Source organism: Montipora capricornis, chromosome 3, assembly GCF_036669925.1.
Source record: "Montipora capricornis isolate CH-2021 chromosome 3, ASM3666992v2, whole genome shotgun sequence".
In the NCBI taxonomy this organism is placed as follows: Eukaryota; Metazoa; Cnidaria; class Anthozoa; order Scleractinia; family Acroporidae; genus Montipora; species Montipora capricornis.
In genome coordinates this window covers 57,578,967-57,588,966 of record NC_090885.1, presented here as the reverse complement: position 1 = coordinate 57,588,966, position 10,000 = coordinate 57,578,967, and the positions used below count along the sequence as shown (strand labels likewise).

Sequence of the window (10,000 nt, the reverse complement as noted above, 5' to 3'; positions counted from 1 at the left end):
GGAAATAAACCAATCATATTGCTAGCAAGTTTTTGACAACGCTTCGCTCTTTCTTTTTCTGATCTTGGGCACGCTCTGAAATAAACATTTACTTTGACGTTGAATGAATAAACTCGAATCCAAACTCGAACATGCCTTCCTCCCTGAATATTGTGGTAAAAAAGAAATAGAATGTAGTTCAGAGGTTTCTGTACTCTTATAGACACCGATATTCGTCATCACAAGTCAACATTGTGACCACTGTGATTAATATCGCTGTCGATAGGAGTACAGACAACGCTGAACCACAACATTCGATTTATTATGTTACCGAGCAAAATTAAAGACGAAGACGTGGTTTAGCTGCATATAATTTGGCTAGTGTTTAAATTAATTTACGCATATTGGTGTAGCTCCTTGAGTTTACATCTAAAAAGCGAGATCTTTTGCGTATTGTACTTTCTAATGTCATTTAGGTTCTGCAAGTTTTAAATATGTGGCCACCAAGTAATTAAAAATGAAAGCGTGGTTTAGCTGCGTCGAAATAAATATTTGAAGGGAAAAGTAATGATTGTATGCACCAGCGTATAAAAACTACAAAGGTAACGAAGAGCATTAATAAAATGTTGCTTCTCGATTTGTTTTTAAATTATCTCCTTGTCAAGTCGCGATCCACAGTTGAGAATTTCACTCAAGTCAAATCAGGACATTCGTCTGCTGGCATGCTTGTTGAGAGTGTTTTAGAGTGAAATTGTCTTAGATTTCTTTTGGAAGAATCAAGAGAGAGACCCTTCAAAGTTCCCTCAGTCTGGCACCCGAGTTAAACAAAGGCGAAAGGCAAAGAACAAAAAGTGACATTTTTCCCTTGGGATACACACCTACGCTTGTATGTGTAAGTGTATTAGTATTCGCATAATTTTTATTATCTCGCACCTTTTCTCGACTGTCAACCCTTTGTCGTTGCTATGTAAATTCCTTTCTTTGGACAAAATATAAAACCCGAAAACCAACAACCAGATGAGTCTCTAATATAAAGATCCTGAGTCACGTCCGAACGTTGGTACGAACGACACTTTCAATTAACATGTAATAGCTCTGTTGTCTTCCATCGTTAAAGTTATTTTCATGTGTCTCCTGAATGAAATAAACGTCAACTAATTTCGTTAACAAGACATTTGCTGACAGCTTGAAGGCAGACTTTAACGCCTTGGGCTTTCAAAGTGTTACATTCACCACTGTACCGAATTTCAAGTATGAAAGGAATGCGGGGATAAAAACCCCGCATTCCATCAGGATACTTCCAGATAGACCCCGCTGCGTCTTGTCATGACATGAACTCGGAAATGGCCTATTTCCTTGCTCGTCGGGCATGTTACTAGAAGTGGTCAGAATGCACTAGCCCTATCGCAAAATCCATTAGCCCCGACATGCTCTAAGACATATTTGACTGCAAATTTCTCTGACGTCCAGCGTCTATTTTATCAGCAAGAAAAGCCGGTGAATGTACAATATAGCGAACAACAACGCTTTTGAGTTTGGCAAACCATGTTCTTTGTCAAGTGACTACGGTAGTCGCAATTTGAGGGATGGAACAGTTTCCGATATATAAATATATGTGGAAAGTTTGTAATTTTTAAAGGAAAGCAATATGCTCTACAACTTAATGAGAAGTTTCCCTTAGTTTGTAGATGATATAGCATCCATTCCCTGTTATACATTCTTCCTCGAGTCGAAATGAAGCAAGGTTATTCTTAATATTCGGCGATTATTTGATCGTCACTTCGTACTTTTTCGTCACTTTTTAAGAATTCCACGTTCATTTTTCGGACGCTATCTCTCTTTGCTATTAGCTTTCCATTTTCTCTTTTCGAACTCCAAAAAGGTTTATTTTTCATTCACTAAAAATCGACGCCATTACATAAAAATCTCCAGGAACAGGAGGACCACGTTCTCTCTACTACCCCCTGAAACCTTCCAACAGGGACAAAAGTTGAACTTAGCATGGGATGTACAGCATGGGAAAAATGTTTGGTTTCACGTTAGCCTGTTTCAGGCTCGCAGATAGTCGGGAAAGAGAAAAAAATTCTTGCGAAAAATGAATAGGGGCTTGGGTCGACTCGCTTTCACACGTAGCCAAGTGTTTTCGTTTTGCCGACTATCTGGGAGCCTTGAACAGACTAGAATGGAGTGATCAAGTGAGTGAGTGCAATTGGACTGCTTCAGATACCTCATAGCATGACTTTGAGTTAGCAGATTGCAAATGTATTAATTTTGAAATTTTTAGTTCCTCACCTTAGCTCTGTGAATGTGTCCCTTGAGGAAATCATATTTGTCATTAGCGATGAATGAGGTGACAAATGACATACAATTCCAGAATTTTCCAAAGCCATCCACATACTGGGAATTGAATGCGATTCCATATCCATGCTTCTCTTCATAAAAATGAACGATAGAAAGCGACGGATTTTCGTACTGTAGTTCGAAGTATTCTGTTGCCGTAAACAACTCCTCCAAAATTCCGTCTACTGATTTGTTGACCAAGGCATTGTGTACTTCATTAAGGTCTTCAAAGACTAATGGCAGTTGGAAAAGATTAAAAAAAAGTCTTAAATGATAAGAAAAATGGCAACCTGACTAATAAACACTGAAAGGATATAAAACTAACAGAGGAATAAAGTATGAAGGAATACAAAATAAATGAAGTTTGCAATGGATGACTGAAAAAACGAAATAACTCAACGCTCAATGCATAAAAACCTTTCACGTTGGCGCCAAGGTTTACTGCTTTCTGAAGAGCAATGCTATCTTTTACCACTCCGACCTGCGAATCAAATAAAAGTATTTAGAAGACTCCAGGCACTCCCTTGACTGTCAGTAGAGTTGCGCGCTTTTTTATTGCAGTGTATTTTTGGGTTGACTTTTGACAAAAATTGAGTAGCCAATTTTTTGTGTAGGATCTGAAAAACATGGCTGCCGCGGCTTCTTGTGAAAAAAGAAAATAGAAGATGAACAAGAAGCAGCGTGTATTTCGCCCAATCTAGGAATAACGCGCTGAAAAATTGACTCCAAACATTCGTCTGCATCTCACAGCGAGTTTAGTTCCGCACGGCCATTTTCACGAGCACTTATGTTTCTTTTTCTTGTTTATTTGTTTACTTTCCGTTTGTGATTTTTTGTTTGCTTTTCGTTGGGCTGCAGGGACTGAGCGCAAAAAGATCCACTAGTTAAATAAAAGCAAGGAAGATTACCGCAAGACATATTTCTGCTGTTACTAAACAATGCTCTCGTTCATTTGTACCTTCCTCTCAGAAAGAACTCCATAGTAATCCACTGTTACGTTTGTGAAAGCGCTGGACAGCGTGGCAGTCAGCATTGAACAAAGAGTGATCCCAATCATTATCCATATTACAGAGAACAACCGCGCCATCAGTGACTTCGGAGTCTTGTCGCCATATCTGTAAGAGCAATCTGAATTATTTCTACAGTGAGAAAGACTCAAGAATTCTTCTGATAACGTATTGGCCTCAACTAAGGAGAGATTCCACCTCAAAACAATGAGGTCTGGAGGGCTGCAATCAGTGACACATTGTTGGTACACTGATGGAATTAATCGAGCATCCCGCTCAAGTGTATTAAGGCTTGACCAATCTAATTATTATGCATATTTTTATTTGAAGTAAAGCGTTTGTCCAATGTCTATGAAGCTTAGCAGAAAGTTTTTTATCGGTGCTGTTATTGATTCGCCAAAATATTTTGTATCGCATTTTGGTCACGTGACCCTAAAACAACTTATAACGTTTATATCCTTTATTCAAAAATGGGGAACATTTATACTTCAAAATTTGAAAACGTTTGGCATTAACACGTTTAGTACAACTGTGCCTATCGAATGCCGCCTTTTAATGTGGTACTCCGTATTTACCTTTTAAGATATTTGGATGTTTATCATGTCACGTGACCTATTTTCCTCAATTGTTCATTGCTCTTAACATGTGGACATGATTAAAAGGCGGCATGACAAAGCCCTTAGAAGGGGTCATCGAATAATCAAGAAACAAGATTGATATAATGTAGCTGAATGTTCCCCATTTTTGAGTAAAAAATATAACTGTTATAAGTTGATTTCGGGTCACGTGACAAGAATGTGGTACGGCATATTTGGACAAGTTATCACAATCCCGATAACTACCTGCCTGCCAAGTCTCATAGGTCCGGGACAAATGCCTTCCCTTCAAATAAAAATATGCATAATAATTAGGCTGGTCAAGCCTTAATACACTTGAGCGGCCTCCCTCTCCCACCTTTCATTGTAAGTTGTTTAGAAACTAAAACGTACTGAACAACATTACACAGGGGTAGGTGTTTAAATGACGTATAACTGTGATTGTGGAAGACTATTTTTCGAAACTCTGGATCATTTTTAATTGAAAATGAATACCATTAATTACCTTCTTCTCAGCAAGTCAACAAAAACATCTAGAGATACTCCTTTAATATAACAGCAAAATCTACCATGTACGTCAATGTTTACAGTGATTTCTGGGAAAAAAGACATATTTTGACCGCGCCAGCGCGGGGTCAGCGAGCAAGATGAGTGCTTTCCGCTTAGCCCAGCCACTGAGTGCGATTAGCTCTTACTATTTCTGAGCGGCTGTGCTCTCTTTTTATCGCAAACATTTCCCTTGATTACTTTACTTTTTCTGTTGTATAAGATTGTGGTTGCTGTTGTTGTCTTACCCAACGGTTGCCATGGTAACGAAGGCCCACCAGAAACCGTCGAAAATTCCATAACAAAATGGACTGCTAAACTCCTTGGAGTTTTTCTTGGTTTCCTGTGTAAACAATTTTAAAAGGAATATTAAGTAACTGTGTTAGCTTTGAGTTACTTCCCTTGCCTCGAGAAAATGCTTTTAATGAAACAATTTTAATTATTTAATTAATAATGATTGGGCGACTTGTAAGAGTTTTCTTCTCTTTAAGAGACAGGGGCGATCATCATCTAAAACCCTTGTACACAGGTTAAATTATACAGTGGAACCCCTCTAAAGCGAACACCCTTGGGACCATAGGAAATGTCCGGATTAGAGGGGTGAGGGATGTCCGGTGTACTGAGGTTAAAACCCATAAGGCAATTTTATGCCGCATATTGTATTGTCTGACTGTAAATACCACTGCATGGTACATACTAGAGCACATCAGTAAAGGAACAGACAACATGGATCACAAGAAAGCTTTTCAACGTCGTTACAAAAACCTTCAGTGTTACACACTGTTATTAAAATCAAGATTTCACCCCATTTCTTATGCAATACCATTCTTCTCGTCACAAGAGCCTCGGATCGACCCAACAGCTCTGGGAAACTCTATTTAGGAGAATATGCGCCGTAGGATTCTTATAGCCAAACAATGGCTAGCTATTTGAACCTTACGGCGCCTGCTCACTCTTCGAGCTAACATGAATACACCAATTAGAGACGCTTTTGCTTGTTCTTCACGAAAACCAATGAGAGGACACTTTGTTTCAGGGTTCCCCAAGTTCTCTTCTCTCCCTCAGTCAAAAGAAGAGCTCTGGGGTCGAGATTGATTTAATACGAGAGTTGGAGATCATTGCAGTTCCTTGAGCAACTTCAACAGTCGCGAAGAAAAACTGAAATCTCCCCACGCTTGAACGGGATTTGAACAGACAGCTCTATCAACTAAGCGACCAAGCTAACTGGCCGGAGGCTGGTAACTTCTGAGTGCGAGTTATATCCCGTAAGAGCCGGTGAACCAATGAATGCCAAAGAATCATGCGATGAATTTCAGCTGTCATACATCTTATTCCAAAATGGCCGCCATTTTGTATTCATTTGTTTGATTGGAAATTGGCCCTTTTGGCCTCGTTTAAGGTTAAATATCCTTTTGACTTTACTTTTGAAAGCGAGGCTAAAAGGGCTAATTTGCAAGGAAATGGCGGTCATTTTGAAATAAGGTGTATGTATTTCAATTTCCGCAGTTCAGATATATGATCTATTCATATATATTCCATGTCATTCATAAGCTTGAGTAAGATCATAAAAGTTGTTGCTGCCGCTTTGTAATTTTGCTTTTCTCTTTCCTTTTAATACGTTCTTCGTTTAGTTGTAGGTGTTGATTGGGTTGCTTCGTATGTTAGGTGTTCCTTTGTTTCCCGTTATATCACGTTGTTATGCCTGAATTTAGTTATTCTGTTAAGTTCTCTTGCATAATTTAAATCAATTTATTTAAGTCAGTTTCGAGGTTAACTATCAATGGAGTTATTTCAGTAGAGTTATGACTTAGAGTTAGTTGACGACTTTCAAAATCCTGATTTCAAGATTTTGGACTGCCAAAATCCTGAATTCAAGATTTGGAATTCAAGATTTTGGACTGCTAAAATCCTGAATTAAGATTTTGGAAGTCCAAAATCTTGAATTCAGGATTTTGGAAACTTAACTCTAACTCTACGACATAACTCTATGAAAATAACTCTAAGAATTGCTGTCCCCTTCAGTTTCGCTTTCAAGTTCACTAGTTTCTGATCCTCAATCAGGTATTTTCATCGTCCTGGAAATCACACACCGTTTGTAAATGTCCTTACATTCGCTTTCTTTCATCTTGTTTCTTAGTTTTCTGTCGCTTTCGGTTTGTAATTTATGCCTGTAATTTATGTTTCGTTTTCATTTGTTTTGTAGCAACCGCGTTTTATTAAAGTAGTCTTATGAATACGAAGCGCGTTGGAGCATTAATTTTGGCCTTAATAAAAGTTTTGGCCAAAAAATAGAAATTAATGAATGTTCATGAACGATATACAAATGCCCTATTTTTAAAAGTTATTTGCACTTGAAAGTAGCCGCCTCATAATGACACCGAATTGCGGCGCCGTTTTTAATCGAGCTGATCTGTATTCATTCTTTGCCTATGAGGACTTAGTAGTTGGGGGATAAAAGAGGTGTATTATGGGATTTGTGCAAGTAGTGAATGGAAGAAAGATACTCAGCAATATAAAGTTGGTAGAGACAAGACAAGTTAAAAGGTAGAACAGCTCACTTCCGTTTGACGTCCGCGGCTCAAAAACGTCGCATGCTTGAACTCCGCAAATTGTTTTAACTCAAATTGTGTAACGTCGCTCTTAAAGAAAGAAAGAAAGAAAGAAAGAAAGAAAGAAAGCAAAAAAGAAAGCAAGAAGGAAAGAAAGCAAGCCCCACTTTAGGAGTCTGTACACTGTTTCGATGGTGATTGAAGCCAAGGTTGGGATTGGTTGATCTACATTACAACTTTGAATGTAGTTGGCTTATTAGGCTGTCCGATAACAACTTGGCAAGTAAATTAGTGGAAAATAGGAGTTTTTTTAACCAATCACAATCGAGGAAATTGTAATTTTTATGATTAAGTGAAAATTGCGAGAACATAATTAAAATTCGCATATCGATCAGAAAATAATCTGATGGGTACATCGGTCGGTCTGTGGATAGATATGTAGGATTTGAAATAAAGCAACTGGCATATTTTTTCATGCAGATGTTTAAAGTGACTCTGTACATACCTCAAAAAGTCTTTTCCTCAGTAAAATATTTTCTGTCATTTTACTATTTTTTTTACGGTTAAAGAGAGATTCTTGTTTAAATCAAGCGTGTCGGTTAATATTGAGCTTTTTTTTTTTAATTCTTAGTCGACTTGAGATCATACCTGCAACGGTTAGCATATTAAATAGCAACTTAACAGGACAACTAAGTTTTTTAGAGCTCCTTTGTTTCAGTCAATCTATAATAAATTTAGCCATTTGTGCTTCTCGGATCTGAGTATCTACCATGTATATATTACTGTGATCAATATTTTATAACAGCTCATCATCTATTGTTCATCACTGTACATACAAGTCACCCACAAAATATTTGTCACCCACACAACGCATCTTTCACTTATAATTCTATCTCTGATGATGCTGTGAATCGGCGAAAGTTTGCAATTCAAAAGAAACTGAGAATAGCAGTGTTAGGGCGCTTTCCATTTAACTGAATTGACCGGCCAGACCGAGCATTTGGGAGGACTAACTCTACAACGTTTCAAATTAACAAACCTGGGATCAGATATATACTCCTCTACAGGGATGTGAGGGATTATCATGCAAGTGTTCCTTCAAATTGTTGCATTTCCTTTGCGAATTGACCGGTCTGGCCGGCCAGTTCTGACAAAAGGAAAGCTCCCTTAGGCGACATTTGACACCAGCAGGCTGTTTTTTCGTTAAACCCCGAGCCCTGCCTTTAAGAAATTGCGATCACATAGAAGGTTAGAACTTGTTTCGTTTCAAGTCAATTTTTTATTGATATATTACACAAACGTGATTACTTACCAATGCCCAGACACATATTCCCGCCACAATAGACAGCAAAACTGTTAACACAACAATAGGCCAACAGCTGCGAACAGCGGCGCTCCAGTTTTGAATTCCTCTGCTGATGGAGTCTTGTCTTCTTATAAGAACGATGCCGGGAGACTCAAAAAGTTTGAGATAGGGAAGATGCTGTTTGTATTCCTTATCATCGTCGCTTTGGACTGGAAATATAAGGTGAACTTCATCCTTCATGATGGCTTTGTGCAACTCGGATTTATCATACACAGGATGGTGTTGATAACTTACAACAGTTTCTTTCTGTTCGAGTGCGACGCAGCACATGTTAAGAGCAAGGTTCAAAATGTTGGGCAAAATGCCATCTATTTGATAAACAGTTGTATTGCTCTTACTAGTGTGATGATCACTTGAATTCACAAACGGCGGCATTAACATCCACGATGCGTTGAGACTTTTCGGGGTTTCCGGTACCCCACTAACCGGCTGAGCTTTAAACTTCTCTTCAGTAATTTTAATCAAAAAATCGACCGTGGACAGGGGACCTTCTTTTGAAATGCTAACGACGACGAAAGTTAACACTACAACCCAAGTTGATACCAACATTCTGCGCCGCTCAGAAGATGCAACAGATCTCAAGGTGCTTCAGTCAGCTTGTGGAGTTCTCTTTGAATGCTTAAGTTATTCTCAATCATTATGTAGTCTCTAATATAAAGTATAAACAAGCAAATAAAATTTGACAGTTGACATAGCTAACCACCAAATCACTCGACATCTTCATGTTCACATCAACTAATTGAAAATTTGTACTCAATTTTTCCGAGACGTCATCGACTTCATTGAGTTTGATTGGTCGACGTTGACAGGAGGAATGACGCAACTGTGTCATCTAACGCTAACTGCCATGATATTCAATTCGAACTGCGGTTCAAGGCCCATATATATGACATTTGATAAACCTTAAATTCACAGGTGAGGTCGCAGGCAGACCGGCATCCTTTTGAAAGACGTTTTTCCTTCAGTTTTTGGTTCAGTATTCCGAATCTTAATTCAAATGTCAAGTTCAATGCCGCTTTTAGACCGTGTTTGATTCAACTGTTAATACTTAGCTAGGATAATGATAAACTTCTTTTTTTTTGCAACCTGGGAGTAAACTTTTATATCAAGAACTGCCTGTCAAATATGATAAGCAGATTGCTTAATATAAACAGATGGTGAAATTGAATGCATGAAATAGTATCTAATAGCAGGTGCTCCACTTTTCAACACTATCCAGAAAAATATCCCATTTTACCCAAAAAAAATTCCTGAAAGTTGTGTCCTTTCCGTGATCTTTGATTTAAAATTCAAAGCCACAATGACCTCAAACGTAGGTCCTTGTCCGTCGATGGCATTTTCCAAAGTTGATAAAAAAAGATAACTGCAAAACATTATGGACTGGTATCGCGATCTTCTTATAGTTTTGCCTATGCGCGAGCCGTCAATATCACAGGGTCCAGAGGAGATATGTTTGTCGTTAGAACATCAAAACCCGTCGAAAACATCTGAAATAATGGGTTATTTTGATCGCGTTGACGATCGCGTTACAGTTTCGTTACACATTCTGTATACCGCAAACCAAGAGACTGAGGGCTCGCAAGATCGGCTTACAGTATAAAATACGGAAAGGGAGGA

The 10,000-nt window shown here is 38.4% G+C and overlaps 1 protein-coding gene across 1 annotated transcript in view; it reads right to left on the bottom strand.

Moving 5' to 3' along the window:
- LOC138041506 (uncharacterized) overlaps positions 1–8,982 on the bottom strand; it is a 26,468-nt gene extending 17,486 nt beyond the window's left edge. Inside the window, exons 1-5 of the mRNA XM_068887252.1 lie at positions 8,330–8,982; positions 4,717–4,811; positions 3,278–3,434; positions 2,737–2,800; positions 2,272–2,552 (exon numbers count right to left, since the gene is read on the bottom strand). Coding sequence (XP_068743353.1) covers positions 2,272–2,552; positions 2,737–2,800; positions 3,278–3,434; positions 4,717–4,811; positions 8,330–8,932 — 1,200 coding nt within the window. The 5' untranslated portion in view covers positions 8,933–8,982. The remainder of the gene's footprint in view (positions 1–2,271; positions 2,553–2,736; positions 2,801–3,277; positions 3,435–4,716; positions 4,812–8,329) is intronic.
- Positions 8,983–10,000: the final 1,018 nt, after the last annotated feature.